Here is a 25502-nt window from a genome sequence, read left to right as displayed (position 1 = left end):
TTGCATCTGGTTTAATATATTCATTTCCATTTGTACCTTGCTGAAATTTGGTGTGAAATTTTAGTGTGCAGAGCTGATCTGTTTGGGAGTTTAATTGGAATTACACAGCTAGAAGAAGTCTTGTAAATAGGGAAGTTGCTTAGCTTACCTAATTCTAGTTTGCTTAGCTATTTCGAAATTTCATTTGACATTGCTTTGCATTGTGTACTCTGCTGAACTAGTTGTGAATTTTCTGTGTAGTTTGGGAAAAGCCATACTGATTGTACTGTAGCAGATTGTAAATTGTGAGCTGATTTAGTGAAGACAAGTAGCATTTACAACTTGATGTGCAAAACTATTTTGGGCTTACAATTTAAGAGCAATAAGGCTCTTTGCACTGCACCAATTGTACAAGACCAAGAGAAAGGGAAGTTCTAATTGCTATACCTTTTTGTGCAAACTGGTTTGACTAAGGGTAGCCTTGTTCATTTGTGTTGCAGGATTGGACAAGCTAGTTTCTTGATTTAGGCCGAGAGTTGAAAGGAATATTTGGACTCTTGAAGATTTCGTGCAAGATAAAGAAGTGGACCAAGACCGTAGCATAGTTTGTTTTCTTTGTATTTTATTTGTTCAAATTGTTTGTAATAGGCTTGTGTTAGCCCACTGTTAGCTTTAGCTTTTGTTTTGTAAAAGGCCTTTAAATAGTCCAAGTATTTGGAAGAGTCCTTGGTGCTCTTTCAAACTCTTGACAACTTTACATGCTTTACTTTTAGCATAGCTAGACAGGTGAGTGTGTCTTGTTAGCCAAAGCTACAAGCCTCACCATAGGAGTAGACTTTAATATTGATTTGTTTTGTGTTTCACGTTTAGGGGTGACTTAGGCTAAAAGGGATTAAACTCTAAGCCTTGTCACAATAGAGTCTGAAAATTAGGAGTCTAGTTTTGATTGATTGTGTTTGTTTGTGGGTTATGTCCTTTGATTTTAAAGGTGATTCTAGTTTAAAGGGTAACTAGTAGTAACCTAAGACATTTCTGGCAAGGTAAGGTTTGGTACTTAAGCAGTCTTCATGACTCACCTCTCTTACCTAGGATTTGTCTAAGTGTGAATCTTGTATACCTTTACACTAGAAAAACTTTTATAAACAAAGATGTATTGTTATTCATATAGGTCATCTAGGATTTCTAATCAGCCCATTAGTTTTAAAGAAATTAAAAAGAAAACTTGATGATGCTAGAAGAAGAACATGTTCATTTTATGAATTTGATAGGATTGAGGATGATTTGTATAAACAAGCTAGGGTAAATATCCCATTCTTTGGTGAGGATATTGGTGCATTAACATACCTCGCTTGGGAAAGGGAAATTGATGACATGCATCCATTCATTGTTAGAAGAAGTAAATCTGAAACCTATTTCTATTCTGGAGATAGTGAATCATATGTTATTAGTCTCTACACTTCCAATTTTAAAAAACATGCAAGAGAGTGGTGGGATGAAAGAAAATATCATGTTAGGATAGGAAGAAAGTCTCCCATTTGTGATTGGAATGAATTAAAGTCTTGCATGAGAAGAAAGTTTGTGCCTCTTTCAATCAAAAGAAACCTGGAACTAATGAGAGATAGTATTGAAAATGGAAAAATGTTTCTTGAGAGATTAAATGATTATGGTTTCTTTCATAGAGAAATAGCATTTGGGGCAAAACTTCAAGAGTTAAAGGATAGGACAAGGAACAGAGATATTAAACGAAGAGAGTAAGAAAGAAAAGAGGAAGAAGATAAGAGAGAGAGAGAGAGAAGAAGAGCGAAGAAAAGAAGAAGAGAGACAAAAGAGAGAAGAGAAATGAGAATGAGAAAGAAGAGAAGTGGAAAAGAGCAGAGAAGAAGAAACAAAGGAAGAGGAAAGTAGAGAAAAGGAGGAATTGCTACTGATAGCCAATTCCACTCCAAAAATCATAGAACATACAAGGGAAGGTTTCCAATTCTTTACATCATTTCCAATAATTGATGGGTCTTCAAATTTTAACTTCTCTTTAAAAACAATTGCCATTTCATATTATATGCAAAACTTTTCAACAAATGTCAATCTTGAGTTATTGTTACCTTTATGGAGACAAATAACTCAAGACAAAAACAAAAAAACTTTTCCCCTTGGACTTCTACACATGCTTCAAACGTCAAAACAAACTCTACGAAGTCCTTATTATAATGTTTTTATCTTAGAAATTTTTTATATTGGATTGATATTAATTGCAAATATATTTCATGTGTATTGCAGATTTATATTTGATCCAGGAGGAGGAAAAGTAGATCTCAAGGAATAAGGCCATTGCAAGATGGCTACTCCAGTTGTGGAGCGTCTTCATAAGGCAACTGCCAAGATTTGAGAACAAATCTTTTCTTAAGGAAAGTTGATGAATAAAAATAATATAATAAGTTGGTGGAAAATTTAGATGAAATAAAATATAATAGAAAAAAGTAAAATAGTAAAAGTTAATGTGGAAAATTAGTGAAAGAAATAGTATAAAAAGTTGGTGGAGTAGGTGAAATAAAATATAGTAAATAATAAAAGTTAATGTGGAAAATAAGTGAAATAAATAATATAAAAAAGTGGGTGGAGAAAGTAGGTGAAATAAAATTAGGAAATAGTAAAAGTTAATGTGGAAAATAAGAGAAAGAAATAATATAAAAAGTAGGTGGAGAAAGTAGGTGAAATAATGTTGATGAAGAAGATATAATTAAAAATGTAAGTGGAATAATTAGAAAAGTTAGTATATTAAAATTAATAAGTAAATGAGGTGGAAAAAGTAAATGAAAAAGGTAGATGATGTGGAGTGTGGGGTGTGATAAGTGAAAAGGGGTGGTGAGGAAGTAAAAAAGAGTGAGATTATTTTAGGCCATTGAATTAAGGAATAAAAATTTAATTTGGGGGTGCAAATAGTAAAACAAATAATTTTTTTTTTGTTCTGTTTTTTTATTTATTTTTGTGATGAATTTTATTTACCTGGACGAAATTGGGTAATGAGACCAATAACAGTATTTTCAACCGTTATCATAGGCGTATGAAAGAAAATAGAAAAAAAAAGGCTAGAGAAGCTAGCTTGAGTTCTACTTCCAATACTTTTTCTTCATCTGAATTAGAAGATAAGGATATGGCAGAAAATCAAGAGGATGGACAAGATAGAGTTCAGCGTACTTTGGAGGATTATGTTGCTGTGTCAATACCTTCAACCTTCAATAGTAGAGCCCGACCTGTGATTAATGTTGCTCATATGGAAATGAAGCCAGCGTTGATTCACCTTGTCCAAAGCAATCAGTTTAGTAAATTGTCACATGAAAATCCCTACAACCATCTAGCAATTTTTAATGAGATTCGTAACACTGTTAAAATTCTTCATGTGCCAGATGAAGCAATTAGACTGAGTCTTTTTCCCTTCTCATTGGCTGGAAATGCAAAGCTTTGGCTAAATCCTTTTCTTGAGGGAAGTCTGATTGTGTGGGAGGATGTTGTGGCAAAGTTTTTGCATAAATATTTTCCCTAATCCAAGATCAATAAGGGTAAACAAGAAATATCCTCCTTTCAACAAGAGCCTGAAGAGTCGTTGAGTCAAACATGGGATAGGTTCAAGGGATTGTTAAGAAAGACTCCAATTCATGGATTTGACGTGCCCACTCAAAGAAACCTTTTCTTAGGAAGTTTAAAATCTCACACTAAGTTAATCCTAGATGCCTCAACTGGAGGTAACATTAGGTGGAAGACACCTGATGAGGCACATGAGTTAATAGAGAATATGGCATCTAGTGATAACAATGTTCAAAGTGAGAGAATGCAAACCCAAAAGAAAGGCATGTTTGAATTGCAATCCCAAGATGCCTTATTGGCCCAAAATAAAATCATGACTCAACAACTTGAATCATTAATGAAAAAGTTGTCACAAATACCTAAAGAACTTCAAACTGTATCTCAGGCACAACATCATCAAACTATGCAAGGTTGTGAACTGTGTGGTGGTGATCACCAAAATGGACAGTGTGTTATTCAGTCCAATGCTAAGGAAGAGGTAAATTACATGGGTAATCAAGGTCGTCAAGGCAACTATGGCAATTATAATCAAGGATGGAGACCTCATCCTAGCATGGGTCAAGCTAGTTCTTCTAGTGGACCACCACAACAACAATTTCAACAACAACCTTCTTTATCTGATAGGACATCCAAACCTGAAGAAACTCTTCAACATTTCCTGCAAATGTCCATATCAAACCAAAAGAGCACATAATCTTCTATAAGAAATTTAGAAGTTCAAATTGGTCAATTGGCCAAGATATTAGAAGATAAGCCTGCAAATACATTTGGAGCTAACACTGAACCAAATCCAAAAGAGCATTGCAAAGCTATAACTACAAGGAGTGGTAAAGTGTTAGAAGGAGTAGTTGTGAGGAAGGAGGAAGAGAAGGGAAAATTAAAAGAATAGAAAGAAGAGAAAGTTGAGGAAGAAGATAAAAAGAAGGAAGAGGAAGAGAGTCATAAAGGAAAACAAGTTTTGAATCATTTACCTTATCCAAAGACTTATTCAAGAAAGGAAAAGGAAAGTTAATTTTCTAGGTTCAAGGCTCTCTTTAAAAAGTTAGAAATCACAATTCCCTTTTCAGAAGCACTCCAACAAATGCCTTCTTATGCCAGATTTATGAAGGATTTGTTGACCAAGAAGCGAAAGTACATTGAAGAAGAAACAATTGAGGTGCAAGGGAATTGCAGTGCAGTCCTCCAAAAACTTCTACCACCAAAATTCAAAGATCCTGGCAGTTTTACTATTACATTCACAATTGGAAAACTCCCCATTGGAAAAGCATTGATAGACTTAGGTGCAAGTATCAATTTGATGCCTTTGTCTATGTTAAAGAAAATTGGGACATGGAAGTAAAACCAACAAGGATGACACTTCAACTAGCAGACAGGTCAGTCAAGTACCCATATGGAGTTATTGAAGATGTTTTAGTGAAAGTTGACAAATTCACTTTTCGAGTGGATTTTGTTATTTTAGATATGGAGAAGGATATTGAAGTTCCCCTTATACTTGGTAGACCCTTTATGAAAACTACTAGGGTGATAATTGATGTTGATGATGGCCATCTTAAGGTGAGGTTGCATGATGAGACAATAACTTTCAATGTTGTGGAAGCAATGCAACACCCAATAGATAGAGGAAATTGTTTCAGAGTAGAAGTTTTGGATGATGTTGTAGAGAAGGTAAAGAGTTAGATGTATGTGAAATCTCCTTTAGAGCGTGTTTTGGTAGATGCATGTGAGGAACTTACTTTAGAAGATGAATCTGAAGTAGCGGAGATTTCACAACATCTGGAAAGATTGAAAGAAGAGAAATCCACTGATGTGAATGTGGAGAAATTAGAAAAGGATAACTTAGATGATCAGGAAAATATGGAATTGAAAATATTGTCGGATCATCTTAAGTATGTGTTTTTAGAGGAAAATTCCAAGAAGGGAAAAGAAAGAGCTTATTGGATTTTCTCCATTGTCCGCCAAGTTGTGCATTAGCTCTTTCCCAGCTCTCTGCTTTAGCATCATCAGTTCTCCATTCAATGCTTTCAGCTGCAGCAACCAGATCTCCTCATGCCTTTGCTGTTGATTCTGCAAATTCCAGGCTCTTTGAGCATCATTTATACCTTCTCTTGCATCCATGACCACTTCCTTTGTGTCTGCAGCTTCCTTTGGATGAGTGACAATATTAGTCATGTCAGTTGCAACAGCAAAATCAAAGTCAATGTTCATCAGTGAATCATCAAACATTTCAGCTTTGTTAAAAGTGAAATCAAGATCATTTTCATGAAGAAATAATGCATCAAAGGTGGGACAAATATTATCAGTGCAAACAGTAGGGATATGGATACGTTCAACCTCAAATGGTGCTCTGAGAACCTTAGAATCAATAACTACTACAGTGTTAACAACAGGCTCTAAAGGATCTATGCACAGGCAATCAAATGAGCTAAACTGCAAAGGAAACTCAGATAAGACAACTAGAATTTCAAGGTTAAACAACACCTGTGTTGGCTCTTCCTTAGTAATAATAACAGAATCCATAGTTAACTCAACACAGTCCATAAAGCTATCCTCAAAATTGTTGTCCAGACCAATGCACACATCATAAAAATCATCAGAAATATCAATATGTTCTACAACACAAATTTCATCCAGCTTTTCAGAACAATCAGGTATAACAACAAGAATATCTAGCAAGGGTTTCTCATGCAAAAACTGAGTGTGTACCTGTGGGGAAAAGTGGAGTACTTAGTCATTGGCACCTTCACGATGTTCCTCCTAGCATCGGAGGCGGACTTTTGAACGGCGGCGACGACTTCCTTGGTCTTGCCAACTCCGATGCAATCTTGGCCATTTTTGTTGCCGACAATGAAGACAGCTCTGAAGCGCAACTACTTCCCTCCCTTAACAACTTTCGTCACCCTTCTCACCTGGACCACCCTATCTTCGAACCCGTCGCAGACCTTGTCCTTCTTCGTGTTGACCCGAACCCCGTGTCCTGCTTCACCAGGGAGTCCGTTTCGAAGACGTCATTCCCGAGCACAAAAACGCCGCTGAAGGTGGGGCCGTAGAGCTCCTCGTAGGCTGCGGCGATCTCGTCCTCCGTCTTGAGGGGGCCATCGTTGAAGGAGGGAGGGGCGACAAATCCCTCTGCAGGCGAAGAGGAGGTGTCAATGTCATCGGAGGGTTTGCATTTGGCGTAGAGGAGGGAGGGGTGGTGTTGGGGTTTGGCGAAGAGGAGGGAGACGGTGTGCGGCGGCGAGGGGAGGAGAGAGAAGCGCGAAGAAGCGGGAATTGCAACAAAATGGCCACCGTTGAGAATAGGGTCGAGAGGTTTTGGGAGGGAGAAGATTTCACAATACGGGAGAATGGAACAGCGAGATCCTAAATTCTCATTTCACTCAATTGAACCTTTTACCGAAGGGCGTATTCCTTCGGTAATGACAGTGCCTTATCGAAGGATAAAAGACCGTCGGTATTAATCCTTCGGTAATTAACATATTTCTTGTAGTGGTTATACGAGTCATACATTAATTTTAAACGTGAAAAAATAAATCATAGTCAATTAAAATAATTATATTCATTACATTGTTACAAATTATGATTCTTATTTTGATAACAGATCTATTTTTTTATGATAATCATTTACATATATTAATAAAGAGAAGTGAGAATTTAATACTTTTTAACATAACTATTTTCAATTGAGAAATTATTAATCTTTTGAGTTGTTAATATAGAATAAATGAAAGATTAAGATCGAGAATAATTCATTTAAATTGATCTCATAAGGTGTTTTTTTTCATATAATTTATTAATTAAGCAAAAGTGAAGACACAATTTGTATTTAAATAAACTAAATCTAATTCATGATGAATTAAAGTGTATTTAGATGAATAAAAAATTATATAGAAATTAACTTTCCAATGTAGTTATCTCATTGCCACGCTGGCACTCCCAATCATGCATCATTGCCATCATCGCAACATTGCTGTGGCAGCTATATCATTCCTTTTTTTGTGATACTCTCGCTCCTTCAACCAATGCCATCACGCCACGTCATCTTCGCTACTAATAACGCGCGCGTGAGCTCAGACCACTCTGTTCCCCCGAAACTTCGATAACTTCCATAACGATTTTACCAACATTGCCACCTTACATTAGCAAACACAAAAACACCAGACCACGCTGTTTTCTTTCACTTCAATTCTTTCAAATCCCAATCCAAAACCAAACACAAGATGTCAAATCCCGACGGAAATTCGTCGCCAAAGATACATGTTCAGTCTCCCCCAGTGGCGCCTTCTGCGCCCACTGAGAGCCAACGGACGTCGGCTACCGGCGGCGGTGGAATAGCCGGAATCCTGCGGCAGTGGAAGAGGGAGGACTTGATGAAGAGAGGGTCATTAGCACTGCGAGGGATCGCTCTGTTTCTCTCTTTGATTTCATTCATTGTCATGGCCAGCAATAAACACGGCGATGGGAGAGATTTCGACAAATATGAAGAGTACAGGTAGAAATCTCACACCCGGTTTTTGGAATTTGGGATTAAGAACCATTGGTATTGGTCAAGATTTGTTTTTTTTTTTAATGTTGATCTGAGAATTGAGATGTGAGATAAAACTATTCGTTGGTCTGAGTTGTTAGGATAGTTTATTGGTTTTGAGACAGATAAATGTTAGAAATATAATGTGTTAAATAAACAAGAAGGGTTGGTCTAACCAAAATGACTGGTCTCTCGTGGAGTGAAACAAACCAAGGCTCGAATTTCCACTGATAGAGGTTTTCACATCTTGTGTGTGAATTGTTATCTCCTAAAGGGAAAAACAGTGAGAAACCAACAAAATTATGAGTTTAATTTTATTTAACACCAGGAATCAATACACTTTAGAGAGCGTTGAATATGTGAATTAGCTGTCAGAACTTGTTCTAGCTTAATGTATTGTCTCAGATTCAAACTTTAAATGTGCAGTTATGTTAAAAAGTTTCAAAACACTTGTCACTCCTAATAATGAATTTTGTTACAACAACTCAAGCTAGGTTATTTCTCACAACCACAAGGATATAATACATGTGGTTTCTTCTTTTTTTAAATTACACTTTAAATAAATTCTATATAAAATGTGTGATCTTTATCATGACAATTATAATTGATTGAATCACAATACAAAACTTCAGTTTTAGATACATAGATAGTGGATTCACGATAGTGATGAAGTTGAATTGTGATTTGGAGAATGACAGGTACTTGCTAGCTATAGCGATTTTGTCTAGTTTGTACACTGGAGGCCAAGCGTTCCGTCAAATTCATGAACTTTCCACTGCAAAACAATTGCTTAAGCCAAAAATGGCAGCTATCATTGACTTTGCTGGTGATCAGGTTTGATATCATTTTTCTCTAATTTCATCGATCCAGCTTTTTTTATTATCGTATGTCTGGTTCTATGGCTTGTGAGGAGTCACTAATCAAAGTCGGTGTGTTTAAGTTTAAGTTGAATCAAAATTTGTTGCCTCCTTTGAGGCTGAATGGCTGAGAGCTATCACCAGTTTTAAAAGATTGGGTTGGAAACTTTTTACTTCTTTCAGAAGTTACCTCTACGGAAATCGTGAAAATGAAAGAATATCTAGCTTCAAATATTTAGTAATAAAATGAAATGTTTTTATAAGGATGCAGTGACGTTTTAAATGCTTCAATAATGCAATCACATGGGAGATTTTTATTGGCCTTAGTTTTGGACAAGTTAATGAGTCCAACTGATGGCAACACCATATAATATTCAGATGATCTATCAGTTGGTAGAGGCTTCAGTTTGAATGACTCAAAGCTTTAAAGTATATTTGTTTATTCAAAATCACAACCTTTATGATTGGCTATGATATGCGAAATATTTGCCCTTTGAAGGACTACAAATCTTAATTGCATAACGTTTTTTGTTGCAGATTGTTGCATATCTTTTGATGTCATCTGCTTCTTCAGCAGTTCCATTGACAAATAGATTCAGGGAAGGGTCTGACAATATATTTACAGATGCTTCAGCTGCAGCCATTAGCATGTCTATTTTTGCCTTTTTGTCTCTAGCAGCATCAGCCCTTATTTCTGGCTACAAACTATCAACTCAACCTTATATCTGAAGGCGGAACTGTGCAAAACTCTCCCTATTATTGTTTCACACTTTCATACTTCTATACAAATCACATTTTTCTGTAAAGATGAGAAAGGAACTCAGACCTCACCTCTCTGGCTCTGTTCACATGTTAAACAGTGAGATCTGATATTGATTTAATATACCAATACATGTAATGTTTAATCTCTTTTGTATTGGAGACTGTTTATTGACCAGTTTGGCCAAAAAAGGAAAAACCAATGTGGGGAATGCATTATTCTTGCCTGAGTCTGAGACACAGGCAATAGAAGTCAGAACTGAAGTGCATTTTGTTTCCATAGCAATAAAAGACTTGACTTGCTAAAATGTTAGATTTCAACTTTCAAAATTTGGACACTAGTTTAATACAAAATTCTCTTCCGTGAAAATTTTCTGAACTGCCTCTTCTTTTCTACTTAAATAAGAAGTTACTAAACATTTCATTATCATCAAAATTTTCATCAAGGACTATGTTTTGTTTTGAGGGCAATAAGCACTTTGAATTGAATATTTATCAAAGTCTGAGATGGCGTTGTAAAATATGGGAATCCTGGACCTCCTGATATTCATCAGTCATCACAAATCATTTAATATAAACTAGAAGTAGAGACTGCATAGTGGAAATTGCCAGCACAAGCATTCTTACAAGATTAACTAAAGAAGATTCTTCCAAGAAAACCTTTTCCCCTAAAATACAACAAAAGAATAATAGAATTCATTCGTCAAATCATATGATAAAGATCAAAGTTTCTATTGGGAGATGAACTTGGTAGACAGGTAGTATAGCAACAATTTGCTGTCACTATGGCTGTAGTTCCACTCACTAATCTAAATGAGGTAACCAAGAAAACAATTGGGAATTCTTTGTCCATATTCTGCTGTGATGAGTAACTAAAATCCTACATGCTATACAATAACATATCCAGGATAATATTAATAAGTAGGGCAAAATTCAGAAGTCCTTTGACAGAAATGACTGAAGGAAGGAGTCATCCTTTCTCTCATCCTTGGCATTTGAGTATGTAGCATGTGAGTACGGTGCATGATCCGTGTATGAACTCATTGATTTGTTGAGAGCCGATTGGCCAAAATTTCCAGGGTTCTGGAACTTGTCCAGTGCAAAAGATTCCTGATTTCTGGTTGCTGGAAGTTTGGTATTATTGTAGAGAGAATTTTTGAAACCTGATGAGCTGGAATAACAGTTCACTGCAGAGGGTCTTATAGGAGCCGATATGCTGCTGTTCACAGGATTTCTGTTCATGTTATAACTTGCGCTACCACGTGCAGCAGGCACATCATGGTTGTGTTTCCCTTCATAGGTTGTGATCACAGCTTTGATATCATGCGCAGCTCTCTCAACATGTTTTCTCACTGAACAACCAGGGGCAGTGCATTTGTAATAGCTCCTGCACATGGAATGTGAACAAGTTATGGTATTGATGACAATGAACTGTAACGCATAGAAGCATTGACTAAAGGTCTTTGTTCTCTTCAGTTAATTACCTTGCATTTGGATTTCCTTTCACTACTTTCTGTCCATATTTCCTCCACCTAAAGCCATCATCAAGTATATCAATTTCGCTTGTGGTTTGAACTACAACTCTAGGCTCTCTCACAGTTCTACTCCCTGAGGCGGAATAGTCATCATTTTCATTATCTCCTTTCCTGAAACAAAATGAATCAGAATTAGTTATATTATATTTCAGACCAAGTAAACTCTGCATTTTCATTCTAAAGTAGTGAATCAGGCCATTAGATTGTCGTTTATCGATCTTACCATCTTTTTGCCTCTGGTCCAAGGTTATCTTCATCTCCCCCAGAATAACTGGTTTGGGATGTTTGTTCAAACTCCTCCTCTCCTACAGAAGCTGAAGAATCTTCCTTCATGGAGAAATGATCCATTTGTGGATTGCCTAGGGTCACCACTGATTGATCAGAAATCCCAGAGTTTGTGCAAGATGAAGAAGGTTGATGAATTGATTGAGAGCTTGTTCTTCTAGTAGACTGTGGTTTTGGGTGGTTATGATGGCCCTTGTACACTATTTCAGTAATTTGGCCATCCAAAGACTTCTCAACTTTCTTCTTCACAGAGCAATTTGGATGTGTGCATTTGTAATAACTACGAGGATTTTCACTCCCTTTCACTTGTTTCTGTCCATATTTTCTCCAGTTGAATCCGTCTTCCGATCTCTTTTGTTCTCTAACAGACTGAGATGCATTGGCGTAATTAAAACGACCAGACCCAGGAACTGAATTGCTTTGTAATTCTGATTTGTGCGATGCCATTTCTGCGGAAAAGCTCTGAATCGGAGGGTATTCAGATTTTGTTGCTGTCCTCTCAGATGAATAATCAGTTTGCTTTGAAGGTTCATTGAATTTCCACATATCTTGCTTCTTAAGAGGTTCCTGCTGCTCAAGTAAAACAGGTAGTTAGAATACAAATCCAAATACACGACAAGAATAACATGTTTCAAGTCATCAATAAATCAAATCTTGTTTACTGTGATTATGCAGCTTGATTATATCATTACTATGGAGTTTATTGTTTGTCAAAACATAGAAACATACATTGACATACTTTTGGTTTAGAATTTTTCAACTTGGAATATGCTATGCAAGTTCTTTTTTAACCGTTCAAACCGTGTTTATGCCAACAAAAATAAAATAGGGAGATAAGATTAACAAAGAAGAAGAAGATAATACAAAGGACCATTAAAAACAAGTAAACAATAAACTGACCCCACAAAGCGATCCGAGACAAAAAGAAAAACTATGAAGCTAACATTAGAAACGAGTCCAAATGTCTAAACAGAAAAGAGAACAACAACCAGCCTGCAAGTGTATTTGATGATCAAAGATTAACCAAAAAGACACAGAAAATAACACTTGTTTAAGTGAAATAGTGACAAAAAGACAACAGTGCTCACCACTTGAAGCATGCCTGAGGAAGATTGAATTTGGGTTTGGAAAGAGAAGTCCGAGTAGTTTTTCTCATCCTCTTTGTCACGTTGTTGTTCTTCTTCTCCTGAACCGTTCCTCCAGTTGAAGGTCTGCGCAGCCAAAGCCTCAGTAGTAGGAGATGCAAAAATCTAAAAACCACACACATAACACCAAAGAAAACCCCACAATTAGTGATGAAACCAAACCAGAGCAGATTATTTACATGAGAAAGCTTGTAACTTACATTTGGAGAAGGCAAAAACAAAGAAGAGTTGAAGAACTCAGATGGGCTGAAAGCAGATGAAAAAGGCAAGTAAGAAGAAGGGGAAGGGGGAGAGGGAGAGAGAGGTAGAGAAGGAGGTTGAGCAGACTTGAATTTTGGAACATCAAGTCCAAGTTGATGATGATTAAATTCAGAAGTTCCCCAGTTACTATTATGATCACCCATGGTCATTTTACTATAGTATTGTTGTTTGTTACAATTGTTGGAAAGAAGGTGAGTGAAAGATATGTTCTTGAGGGAAGAAAAGGTTGGTAGGTTTTTAGTTTGTATTGGAAAAACAGAAAGTGGTGTGTGGCATGATATAAGGAGAGGAGACAGAAGTTAATAGTGATAATATAGGAGGGAATTGGTGCAAGATTTTGTGGCAAAGCTTGAAATCACCAGAAAAAAGTCTTGGAAGGTGCTTCTAGGAAGGTGAAGAAATGTTTGACCGTGGAAAGCTCAATTGGGTCAAGACTTGTGGGTTTGACTGGGTTGCCTCAGCCTGCCAGCTACTTGCTACCACCCTTGTTCCATTATAACCCAATTATTGGATGATTTTGTATATATAAGAAGAAATAACTATATGGATTAAGATTATTTTTATCTTTAATCATTTTTATCTCAAGATATATTACTATCATAACCACTTTCTGATCTCAAATACACATAAAAATATTCATATTCAGGAAACTTAAACAAGAGTAAAGTTTTTAGCTTTGAAAGTTAAACAGAATTTTGTAAAAAGGGTTAGTAAATCTGAATAGTTGGGAGAAAATTAGTGAGTCAAATAGCAGACAAAAAGATTTTACTTTTATTGAGGGAACGGCGGCTTGTAAAAATAGGATCTGTTATTGGATTGTGTTGGTGTGTGATTATTTGGTGCAAATGTCAGAAATCTAATGTTATGAAACAACCTAAATATTCAATGTCTATCTTCAATTATTTATTGGACCGTTTTGTTTGAGGAGCCTTAGGTTGTTTTTCACTTCCGAAATTGGTTAAATTATTATAGACGTTTCTTTTTTAGTTGTTTATATGCCTAAAGATTTCTTGTTGGCTTGAGTTACCCAAAGAGATAAGGGAGAATACATTACTTTAATTAATAATAGAAAATATTTGGCTAAAATATTGTAAGTAGTTCAGCATTAAAATATATATATATAAACTGTCATTTCATTTATGTTCTTTCATGTATGTTTAAGATCGAAGTTAGTTATTATAGTAAAGTGTATCTTCATAAGCAAAAATGGTTCTATGGTGTAGTGGTTAGCACTCTGGACTTTGAATCCAGCGACCTGGGTTCGACTCCCGGTAGGACCTTTTTGTTTCTCATCATTAAAATTTTGACAATCTTAATGTGTAATTTTCTACATCCCAAAATGTTAGAATTAAACACCATTCTCTCTTAACATGTGTTGTCCATTAAAATATTAACAAAAACTTCAAAATTAAATCATATATATCTCATATGAACAGTCATCCAAAATATAATAAAAATAATTTCTTTTCTAAGTTTATCTTCTAAACTTATAGAAAAATTTGTCTGTGTGATCGTTGTATAGATTTATATAGGATATTTTATAAAGAATATCTATGATATTTTTCTAAAAAATATGTATTAAGTATGTCTGTCATATTAATACTAATACTTAACATATCTCAAATCACTTCTTCAGTCCATATTCAGTCTTTACATGTTAGAATAAGTTTATCAAAATACTTCAATAATAAAAGTATTTTAATTTTAATTAATAATAAAAGTAATATAAAATAATATCTTAATTACTTATTTTAATTAAAATCACATATTGTATTGTCTTGCATAAATGACAGTCCAACTGCTCATGCTGGTATACATCAAAGAGATTAATTAATTGATTGAGATAAATGGTATTGATCATGTATGTATATTTTTCTTCTTGTTATCATCTAATTTTCTGTAGTTTATCATTGAAAAACCATTTATTATATGATTTTTTCAAAGGTGCTAGTAATGTTAATACTGAATAGATTAAATTGAGGTAGAAAAAGGTATTATGGAAAATATCATATCTTAGTTTGAGGCATAATATAACACTATCCCGAGTCTCTTCCTAAAGTCCTCAAAACAATTTTCTGGTTTGCATGCTTCATAATTTTTCAGCTGCTGGTGTCACTGTCAGACTTTATCAGGAGATAGAGATGCAATCTCTCAGGTGAAGCAGGTGTGATTTTCTTTGTTTACAGTAAAGGTTCATCATGTAACTCTCATACTTCCTTAATATAAGCTTTATTTGTAACAGTGAGCTAGGCCTTGGAATCGGATACTCCATGAGGCTGTAATCGGTTACTCAAAATTTAGATTAAACTAAATTCTTTTTTTCAGCAGAAAAGAATAAAATATAAGAAGCACATGGGATTGTTTCATATGGTAATTAACTGGTAATAGTTTATTTCTCGTGTGAAATTGACTTTCCCTTAAAGTAATGACTTGAGAAGGGTTGAAAAAGCCCAAAGACTATAAAGACTTGGATCAATAACTAAAAGAAACCAAATTTTAGTCAAAAAGTCAACCTAGCAGAAAAAATTATTTTTCTGAACTAATCAAAATAATACTAAATTTAAAAATAAATAAAATTCATAAACCTTAAACACCACTCTGAATTGAAAGAAAAAGTTTATAGTAGAAATAATGAGGTAGAAAAAAAGTTTTTTTTTTAAGAATGGAAAGAAGAAAGCAATAGAAAAAGGAGAGTAGAGTGGAAAGAAGAAGAATAAATAAGAGTTGCTGCATCCTACCGTCTCACATGTAATACTTTTCTTTCCACTTTCTTACTTTTTTTAATTTCTTTTTCTACGAACACATCACCAATTAATGAAAATCCGAGGCCACATAAACAAAAATAACCATGAGTTTTTCATCCGCTATCTTACACAGTTTCAAGCATATAGGAAAACAGTCTTTTAAATAAATTAGTTCTCTGAAATATGAAATCACTCAAAAGTTTATTTTGAAAAAGAAATAAGCGTGACAATTTTATTATATATTTTAAGAAATGAACAAACCATAAAATAACTAAATATCACCTAGTTAAAAAACAAAACATCCTAATTTTATATAAGAGATAAAAGAGTTAAATATGTTTTTAGTCCTTGAAATGTAATAATTTAGAAAATTTAGTTTTAAAGAGTTGGTATAGTGTTTAAATAATGAGACCATGTTATTTTAAATATTAAAATTATAAATAAAAATTTCTTTAAAGGTTCATTACTTAAAACACAAATTATTTTTCTAAAACTTGTTCTCTAAGTCTCCATTACTTTCTCTCTTAAAGTTCTAACCGCTAAATCATCGTTTTGAAGATTAAGAAATGTCAAGGTGATCACAACACCAAGATCTTTATTTCTATCTGATTATTTTTCTCAAAAGAGTAAGTTAGTTTCTACTCTTCTTTTTTGAACTATATCTTCTTTCTTGCATGTGAGCAATCTTTTGTCCCATGTGTCTTTCTGTCATTCTAGTATGTTCCCAGCTAACTGATTTTAACTAGGTACTCGATCATGATTATGTGGTGTGTAGGTGTAGATAGAACTTTTTAAGTTGGGGATGGAGTTTTAGGTCCTTTCGAGCTGTTTTCGCTTCTATTAGCTAAGGGAAGCTAATGTTTTTTTCTCTAAAGTCTTTTTAAGTTTGATAATTTGTTGTTATGTGTTTTAATTGAAGTAAAATTGATTTGGTATGGTTTTGAGTAGATAGCTTGCGGAAATACAATTGTATGGTAGTATGAGTATTTGAAAATAAATTATATGTGTGTTATTTGAGTTGGAAGAGTATTATTAAGAATGATGGTTAATTGCTACTTATTTTGGTCACTTGAGATAATATCTTAAGGTTATAATTAGTTTGGATCTGCTATTGCATCTTGATGTAGTTAGTAGGTAGAGTTTTAGGCTAGTTTATGGCCTATTTTAGAGATTTTGACAAGTGAAAATATGTTTAACAGGTAGATGAAAAGTTCTTTTTTTCTGCCTTATTATAGACGTTTGATCCCGCCACCCCGATGTCTGTATACGATTATAGACGTCGGTGCCCCTCCTAACGGACGTGTATATGTCTGACAGGTAGATGAAAAGTTCTTTTTTTCCGCCATATAGACGTCGGATCCCGCCATCTGACGTCTAAATGGCTTGACAAGGTAGGTGAAAAGTTGTTTTGGATGTCATATTAGTGAGGGCCCCGACGTCTAGGCGAGAATAGACGTCGGTTCCCTAGGTGTCCGACGTCTTGTTTGCTGTTAAATCAGAAATCGAACCCGCGATTACGCGCACTTCATCATCTTGTTTCTCGCCTTTTCTCTCCGCGGCATTGCATTTTCAGGTGCATTTTTGTCTCTTTTGAACCGTTTAAACATACTTTTACTCCGATTAAATTAGTCTTTGATTGATTATCTTCCATTTAAACCGATTAAAATGAGTTTTTGTTGTGTTTTGGTGCAGTTTTTCTCGTGTCTTTGGGTAGCGTAGTAGCATATTCTCCCTTTGCTAGTTTCCTCGTAACAAAAGCTTGCGTCTTTTGGATGTCTTATAGCGTTTCAACCCAAAACCGAACCTGGGTCCTTGCCTAGTTCTCAAGTCACCATATTCGTTTTCATTGCCGGTTGGAATGGAACTAGGCGGACCCAGATTCGATTTTCGATTGAAATGCCATAAGAGGTCCAAAAGACGCAACATTTTCTATGACAAAACTAGCAAAGGAAGAAGGTGCTACTACGCTACCCAAAGACACGAGCTGCAGTAGACGTCGATTAATGCTATATTCGACGTCTATAGAACCCTTAGACGTCGGTTAATGCTATATTCGACGTCTATAAAGCCCTTAGACGTCGGTTAATGCATGTCCGACATCTATAAAGACGTTGGACCTGTGGAGTCCGATGTCTGATTAACGTCACCTACAAAGACGTCGGGTCTGGATCTGACGTTAAAAGGCCAAAATAACAGACGTTAAATGTCTTTTCTACACTAGTGAAAATATGGTTTGTAACATGTAGAATTTGAGTTGTGAGTTTTTTAGTTATTGCTTTGATTTGGTAGATCTCATTCCTAACCAAATAAACAAATTGGTACTAGATTTTAGTTATAAAAATGTTTTTGGATCAATTCTAGTGTCAATGATATCAATTTGGTCATTTAGATAGGTCTCGGTACAACCAAATCAAAAATCTAGTTATTATCATTTGGTATAGCGTTGAGCAATCTTATGTGGTGTTGAGCGTTGTCAAACCTGAGAGTCACTGGGTTCCATGACGCTGAGCGCCACGAAATCAGTGAGCTCTCTCACTTTTGGGCACTAAGCGGTGGAATTGGGCGTTGAGTGCCATGTGTTAAAAGGAATTCCATAAGGAAAATCCTGGTGTTGTGCTTTAGTGTAGGAGGCGATCTTGGCATTCCAATAGTCATCCAACCTCAGTAGATAGGGGTAATTATGTCATGAGAAGTAGCAGGATATCCTTAGCCTAGGGTTAGTTTGACCATAGGTGTTTGACGGATTAACCTTGTGTGGTAGTTTGGATGGTAAGTTGTTTCACCACATATGCTTAGGTCCCCCAAGAGTTTGACACCAGTATATGTATTTAAATGGTCAAGTCTAGAGTCGAGCTATATATATTTTGGTTTTGATGGATTTTGAGAGTGGAATTGTTGTATTTCTGACTTGATTAAATTGCATGTGCTTGTTTGTTTGATTGATTGTTTCTCTTTGGTAATGATCACTTGATTGATGTGAGCATAGGAGAATATTTTAGTGGAGTAGGTGTTGGGTGATGAGGGTGCTGATGCGTAGATAGCTATAATAGCTTTGTTTACTACCGCTATTTGAAGAACCTTTAGTTTATTTGTAGATATTTTTAGCGTAAGATATTTTATATATAAAGTTTGAATTATGGTTATATTTTGGATAATTGTAATCGTATTTTATATATCTTCTTTTAGTTAGTTGTTCTTGTTTATTGATGATGTAATCATTCTCTAATAGTATTAAAACTATAAATTTTAGGATGTTATAACTTTCATGTAAAATTAGAATTCATCTATGTTTAAAACTTAAATGTATTTTGGTCTCCAAATTTTAAAAAATGAATGGAGATGACCATTTTAATCCAATTATATTATATTTATTTGATGTCTCAAATATGTTTCCCAACTCACATTGAAGTAGGAACGTATAAAGCAATGTAAACAACTCAAATGTTAAAATGAAATGTGTTTAACATGTCAAAAACATTTAACGTAATATGGTTAAAAAGATTATATCTATTCATTTTTAAAGTCTGGGAACCAAAATGTATCTAGTTTGTAACATAAACGAATTCTAATTTTTCATCAAATTCATGGACTAAAAACATATTTAACCCGAAATAAAAAAAATAGTATCTTATTTTTAACAATATATACTACCTGAATCACAAGTTTGTTGGGTTAACATTGTTGTGTTAATAATCATATTTAATGTAGTTTGTTTTAGAGTTTAGAATTTCGTCATAGTATTGTTATTCTAAAGTATCTTCAAGGATTAAGAAAGAAAAGTACATTTAAATTACTCTTAGTTTCGACTCTTAAATAATGTGAGACTAGTACGTATATTAGAACAAACCCTATTCAAGATCTAATGGGAATGAAAGTTTATCTTCAAAACCATTTTTCATTCCACTCACTTAAGGATTAAGGGTAGAGTGTTCCTTTTTTAAACCACTTTTCTTATTTCCACAAGAGAGCAAGAGTTCATATTTGGAACATTTTTTCAATTTTCACAAACGGTGTCAATTATCACATATAACCTCAAGTGGGTTGAGAAAACATTTTATGGTCAACCATTTGAGGTATTAACTGTTTGGAAGTCAAAGTTCTAATATTGTTTTGTTCTTAAAATGTGTCTCACATTAAAGGAGAAAAATCCATGTATTTAAATAGTCTTTAACCTCAACTACTAAACAAGGTAAGACTATTGAATAAAACTTTTAAGATGTCTCCTAGATGCATTTTAAGGACAAAAGTATGATGACGACCTAGATTATAAAGTGAATAATACTTCAAATGTGATGATTTTAAACATAGAGCAAAGTCACTAGTACAAAAACATTGTATAACGTTGGTGTTTTTCTGCCTTTCACGTCGAATTCGAGGTCGACATCATATCGGGAGACGTTAAATTGACGTCAAACATAGAACAATTCGACGTAAAACAAATTAACATCGAATTTTGTCAATATTCGACGTTAATCAATTTTTTTGTCTTTTTTAATTAATTGTGATCCTTTTTTATAATTCTACGAGACCTGAAAAGCAAAAAAAGAACAAATTTCAGCTTTTTATATTTTATAAAGCATGAACTATGAATGTGTACTGTAGTATCAACAACAAACAACAATGACAAACAACAAACAAATTCAATCAAACAACAACAACAAACAGGTTAAACCAAACAACACCAACAAACAAGTTCAACAACAAAAACAACAAACAAGTTCAACAAATAAGTTCTTCAAAACGAAAACGAAAACTAACCTTCAAAAGGTGGGTTCGTCTAAATAAAGTGTTGTCACCAGTGAGAGAGAAAACAGAATGCGCCTATGAAGGACAAGAACACAAAAATAATCGGTCAAAACAAACGAAAATCATACATAAAGTAGTTAATTAACATGCATTTGTAACAAATGAAAGAAAGATTACATGTGATGGTTGTCAAACTTTGTTCTAGAAAAGCTTGAGCAGAGAAGACGGTATCGTGCGCTAAAATAAAGTGAATGAATTTTCAATCTCCCGCTCAAATTTTTATTGAATTTGCTAACCTTTTAACGTCTAATGTTGCGACATTTGATGTTTTATATCCTTTTGACGTCTAATTTTAGGGAATTCAACATCATACGTAAATACATTTTCACCTTCGCGCCAAACATTTTCACAAAATTTACCCAATATAACAAATTTGACGTCGAATTACAATTCTAAACGACGTCTAATAATTGCATTTATTTACAAAAATGTCACCGGTCATTTTTAACGTTGACTATTCAGTGGTTAGACATTAAACGTGTGACGTTATACGCTGTGTTTGCACTAGTGAGTTATCTCAATAGACTTTAAGTCATGCCATTGACAATATTGATAAAAGAGAAAAAAAATTCTAAAGATCAACCCTGATTAAAATAATGGAAATTTATGGACAATTTAAGTATATATTTTTTTAAAATATTTTAAAAATCAAATCATGGGGAAGCTTTCAATTTCAAAAGAGAGGTCATTTATTTTTTCTTGCTTTTAATAGTTTTTTTAAATGATTTCATTTTCTACCTAATAAATATATGAAATATTTGATTGCATCAACATTTTCTTAAAATGCTTAAGTATTCATTGTGTTAAATGGAGCCTAAAATAATGCATATAATAAATTATCAAATATTGTTTAATTAAAATTACAATGAAATATATGAATGTCATGTGTTATATTTTTAATGAAAATCTTAAACATTTAATTACTTATGTATTGCAAAATACATAATAATAACAGGCATAATATTATTTTTAGAGAACTCGATGAAGTATTTTAAACATGAGTTTACAGGACAACAATTAATTCAGATTTTGAGTATTATATACCAAATCTATTAGACAAATTTCTTAGTAAATATTTATGAGAAAATAATTTTTTGATAAAATAAAAATAATTTAGAAATAAATTGATTTCAAACTTGTATTCCTAATTTGTAGGGAAAAGATATACAAATTTATGATTTGTCATGAGATGGGAAGGAAGCTAACTTAGTTGTCACGACATAACATAACCTTTTTATTTGTAAATTTCTCAACAATTGTTGCCGCTCAAGTACGCACCAATATTTAATGAATGTACTCTATTTACTCAAACAAAAAATAAAAATATATATATTCAAAACTAGCTTCATTATTGGTATAAAAAACTTTTCATTATGAATAAACTAAATATTAATCTAAATATACTTTAAAAAAAATGGCTTTCAGTTATATATGAATCTATAACTTGATTAACGATAAAATATATTGTGTTTTGTCATTAAAGAAATCAATTTTTTTAATATAGTTTTGTCATATAATTAATGGATAATTTTTGTCTCAAATATGTATTTCTTTTAATTTGTATGAATGGAAAACTATTTATTTTAAGAGATTTCTTGAATGGATTCAATACCACACACAAGGATAGTATGATTCATCCAAAATTATTTAAAAGTAATAAATGAATTTTAATTAAATAATGTACGAGATTTTATAAATTTATAATTTTAATAATCTTTAATTAATCATAGAAAATGTGTAATTATAATTAATAGCATTGTCTCCATTAGAGAGATAATGTTCTTATATATAGATGGCGAAAACTGAAGAGACCAACATACAGTGAGTCACACGAGGGAAAAAGGACCAATTTCTGATTTGATCCCTCCAGAATCTCGCAGATCTGAGATTACCGCCGACGGAATCCGATTCGCCGGAACCCAACTCTACCGTGGGTCGGTTTCTCAGGTGTCACTGCACTGTCATTAGTATTATCCCCTTCAGAGCTTTCGCTTCAAATTCGAGGTAAAGTTTCGATTTTTGTTGCGGCCCTCGTTTTGTTTCGTCGTTTTAGAAATGGGTTTCAGATTTAAGACCCTAATTAGTGTTACTGTGTAAATTTGGCGTTTTTTCCCCTCTGTACTTATTTATTTGTTAATGTTGTTGGCTCGTTTCAGGTTTGATTTGAAGTTGTAAGGTGGAATAGCTTAGTTGTTTGTAAATCAGCCAACACAGACAAGCATGGGAAGCCAGGACAATAATGGTTATTCTCTTCTTCACTCACGTCTTCTATCTGTTTGATTGTTTAGAAAATTGTTCATTGGAACTTCATGAGATGAGTCTCAACTTCAATTGAATGTCTAAATTCTTAGATGAGCAGTGCTACATACCCTGAAAATTTTGTTAGGATTCAACTAGAATTTCACTGATTGCCGGCTCATTCTAGCGAAACAAATTAGTTATGAGATAAATTGTCATACATTGATAGGGTAACGATATATACGGGGCTAATCAGTCAGAAATCATTCTGGATCTGACTTTTAAAATAGTTATTATAAGATTCAACAAACTTATCATACGTTGAGAATCCGTGGTTAGATGAAAGTGTATGGGCATTCTACTAATTGAATTCGAAAAGGATGAGTAAATTATTTTGTTTTTCTTTGATTTTTTAAAAGTGTTCCTGATTTTCTTTTGGTCTATTTTCAGCAGCATTGTCATCAAACTCATTTCTACCTCACAAATCCTCCAAGGTGTTTGTTGCTGGTCACCGGGGTCTTGTTGGCGCGGCCATTGTCCGCAAGCTGACCCAAGTTGGATTCACTAATTTAGTCCTGCGTACTCATGCTGAGCTTGATCTCACTCGACAATCTGATGTTGAGGCCTTCTTTGTCTCCGAGAAACCTGAATTTGTCATTGTAGCTGCAGCCAAAGTTGGTGGCATCCATGCCAACAACACCTACCCTGCTGATTTCATTGCCATCAACCTCCAAATCCAGACCAATGTCATCGATTCTGCTTATCGCAATGGTACCAAGAAACTACTGTTTTTGGGTTCCTCTTGCATTTACCCCAAATTTGCTCCCCAACCGATTCCAGAAGATGCTTTGCTTACTGGACCATTGGAGCCTACAAATGAATGGTATGCCATTGCCAAGATTGCTGGGATCAAAATGTGCCAGGCTTACAGAATTCAGTACAAGTGGGATGCAATTTCGGGAATGCCCACCAACTTGTATGGACCATACGACAACTTCCACCCTGAGAATTCACATGTGTTACCAGCTCTGATGAGAAGGTTTCATGAGGCAAAGGTCAAAGGAGCGAAAGAGGTGGTGGTATGGGGCACAGGGAGTCCATTGAGGGAGTTCATGCATGTTGATGATTTGGCTGATGCAGTTATTTTCATGATGGAAAAGTACAGTGGACTGGAACATTTGAATGTAGGGAGTGGAAAGGAAGTTACTATTAAGGAATTGGCTGAGTTGATGAAAGAAGTGGTGGGGTTTGAGGGAGATCTTGTTTGGGATTCTACTAAGCCTGATGGTACTCCAAGGAAGCTCATGGATAGCTCAAAACTTGCAAGCCTGGGTTGGACACCAAAAGTCTCTCTTAAGGATGGTCTTGCTGATACTTACAAATGGTACTTGGAAAATGTCAATCTATGATTCACCTGTCATTTCACCGTGTAGAATTTTTTGGTTTAAAGAATAATTATCCAGAGAACAGTACTTCACTAATTTTTATGTAACAGTTATGTGGAATGAAATTTCAGTGTTTATTTTTGTTACTTTCAAGAGATCATGAGATTAAAAATTATTGTTACAAAAGTAGAATCTTTGAACAGAGTTGTAATTTCACAGTCATATTTTTGTTTTAAATATATATTTCCATTAGTAATTTGTCGGGCACTATCTCTTGCACACACCAAGTTATTCAAAACTGGTTGTGAAATAAGTGTTATAAGTATTTCATAGTGATTATTCAGCATAAATGGTAGTGCTCCTTCAAGATTCTAAAATACTTTCCTTTGCTTAAATCTACTGTATTTCATCAGTTGAATGCTTTGACGTGAATGATCATGTTCAGCCATGTAATTCAAAACATAAAAATAGTGCTTCGGACCATTTTTATTTTTTCAAAAAAAGGTGTTAGATGAAAATATTTTAGACTTCAAACATTATTAAGTAAAACTAACTTAAAAAATTAATATTTTTTAAATTTCAAATTTATTTGTTTAAACATTGGTTCATTAATTTATTCTTTTTACTTTTCTCCAATTTCTGTTTTATTTAATTTGATAAAATCATTATTGTATTAAAAATTTCAGTTAAGCACAAAACTGCACACACTTAACTATTAATTTGTACAAAATTTATTTCTTAACATTTTCAATTTTTTTTAACATAAATAAATTTTCTAATGCTTCAGATAATTTTAACCAATATTTATTATATAAATTATTTAAAAATTTCATTTTCTGTTTTCTTAAATCAAAACAGCAGACAAAAATTGATTTCTTCAAAACAGAAATTCAACTGGTTTTATGAAGATGATATTGACATTCAGACCCAGTATTGAGGTTTCTAATTTTTGTCTAACATATTAAAGTGTGCTATTCTTGTACATAAATGAAATAGCTTTAGTCTTATTTGCAGCAGTGATAGTTGGACTTAAACCTTAATAGGTGTTTGAATTTGTTCAAAGCTAGTGTGGACTTAAATGAAATTTTAAAACTATGTTAAATATCTACTAAGTTAGGCTTTTGACTTTGCAACTGTTAAGATGTTTACCCAACTATTCTATTTTCAAAATCAACATACTCTATTGCTTTAAACCTCCTATTTTGTATTTCCATTTATAACATACTATGCTATGGGTGTGGATTCTTCTGTTAAGTGTACACATTTAATATTTTTATTTTATCCTTAATTATATTTTAAAATTAAAGAAATAAAAATAAATCGGCCAGATGTTAAAAGTAATTACGCCCTTTATTCAACTAACTTGTAAAACTTCCTTGTATTAATTTCTTCACAAGTTTCTTTTCT

At 33.9% G+C, this 25502-nt stretch overlaps 4 protein-coding genes and 1 non-coding gene across 7 annotated transcripts; 4 read left to right on the top strand and 1 right to left on the bottom strand.

Moving 5' to 3' along the window:
* The first annotated feature begins 4887 nt into the window (after positions 1-4887).
* LOC108346447 (uncharacterized) lies at positions 4888-5235 on the top strand. The gene has a single exon (XM_017585528.1). It carries the CDS (start codon positions 4888-4890, stop codon positions 5233-5235), a length of 348 nt encoding a protein of 115 aa, XP_017441017.1.
* Positions 5236-7463: 2228 nt separating this feature from the next.
* Positions 7464-10017, top strand: LOC108347541 (CASP-like protein 4B1). The gene is made up of 3 exons (XM_017586853.2): positions 7464-8047; positions 8779-8914; positions 9475-10017. Exons 1-3 carry the CDS (start codon positions 7776-7778, stop codon positions 9664-9666), a joined length of 600 nt encoding a protein of 199 aa, XP_017442342.1. The 5' UTR covers positions 7464-7775; the 3' UTR covers positions 9667-10017.
* A 368-nt stretch (positions 10018-10385) lies between these two features.
* On the bottom strand, positions 10386-13400 carry LOC108347540 (probable WRKY transcription factor 33). 2 transcript variants are annotated; one of them, XM_052872987.1, is made up of 5 exons: positions 12862-13400; positions 12605-12766; positions 11455-12086; positions 11181-11342; positions 10386-11083 (listed from the first exon to the last, which is right to left on the bottom strand). In XM_052872987.1, the coding sequence occupies exons 1-5, from the start codon at positions 13069-13071 to the stop codon at positions 10630-10632; spliced, it is 1620 nt and encodes a 539-aa protein (XP_052728947.1). In that variant the 5' UTR covers positions 13072-13400; the 3' UTR covers positions 10386-10629. The 2 variants fall into 2 exon arrangements, with proteins under 2 accessions (XP_052728947.1, XP_052728948.1); XM_052872988.1 differs by having other exon boundaries at positions 11455-12083.
* A 730-nt stretch (positions 13401-14130) lies between these two features.
* On the top strand, positions 14131-14202 carry TRNAQ-UUG (transfer RNA glutamine (anticodon UUG)). The gene has a single exon. It is a non-coding gene; the product is annotated as a tRNA-Gln (tRNA).
* Positions 14203-22281: 8079 nt separating this feature from the next.
* On the top strand, positions 22282-24241 carry LOC108346855 (putative GDP-L-fucose synthase 2). Of its 2 annotated transcripts, none has more exons than XM_017585909.2 (3): positions 22282-22476; positions 22629-22714; positions 23164-24241. In XM_017585909.2, the coding sequence occupies exons 2-3, from the start codon at positions 22693-22695 to the stop codon at positions 24117-24119; spliced, it is 978 nt and encodes a 325-aa protein (XP_017441398.1). In that variant the 5' UTR covers positions 22282-22476; positions 22629-22692; the 3' UTR covers positions 24120-24241. The 2 variants fall into 2 exon arrangements, with proteins under 2 accessions (XP_017441398.1, XP_017441397.1); XM_017585908.2 differs by having other exon boundaries at positions 23161-24241.
* Positions 24242-25502: the final 1261 nt, after the last annotated feature.

Source organism: Vigna angularis, chromosome 2 (genome assembly GCF_016808095.1).
Source record: "Vigna angularis cultivar LongXiaoDou No.4 chromosome 2, ASM1680809v1, whole genome shotgun sequence".
NCBI classification, from domain to species: domain Eukaryota; kingdom Viridiplantae; phylum Streptophyta; class Magnoliopsida; order Fabales; family Fabaceae; genus Vigna; species Vigna angularis.
The sequence above is the reverse complement of the archived record's forward strand: the minus strand, read 5'-3'. Positions and strand labels throughout refer to the sequence as shown.

Coding starts and splice junctions, on each gene's coding strand:
- LOC108346447 (XM_017585528.1), top strand. CDS start 4,888: ATGGAAGTAAAACCAACAAGGATGACACTTCAACTAGCAGACAGGTCA.
- LOC108347541 (XM_017586853.2), top strand. CDS start 7,776: ATGTCAAATCCCGACGGAAATTCGTCGCCAAAGATACATGTTCAGTCT. Junction 8,048..8,778: donor GACAAATATGAAGAGTACAG/GTAGAAATCTCA, acceptor GGAGAATGACAG/GTACTTGCTAGCTATAGCGA. Junction 8,915..9,474: donor TTGACTTTGCTGGTGATCAG/GTTTGATATCAT, acceptor TTTTTGTTGCAG/ATTGTTGCATATCTTTTGAT.
- LOC108347540 (XM_052872987.1), bottom strand. CDS start 13,071: ATGACCATGGGTGATCATAATAGTAACTGGGGAACTTCTGAATTTAAT. Junction 11,343..11,454: donor GGACCAGAGGCAAAAAGATG/GTAAGATCGATA, acceptor ATTTTGTTTCAG/GAAAGGAGATAATGAAAATG. Junction 11,084..11,180: donor AAAGGAAATCCAAATGCAAG/GTAATTAACTGA, acceptor TTCCATGTGCAG/GAGCTATTACAAATGCACTG.
- LOC108346855 (XM_017585908.2), top strand. CDS start 22,693: ATGGGAAGCCAGGACAATAATG. Junction 22,715..23,160: donor GGGAAGCCAGGACAATAATG/GTTATTCTCTTC, acceptor GTCTATTTTCAG/CAGCATTGTCATCAAACTCA.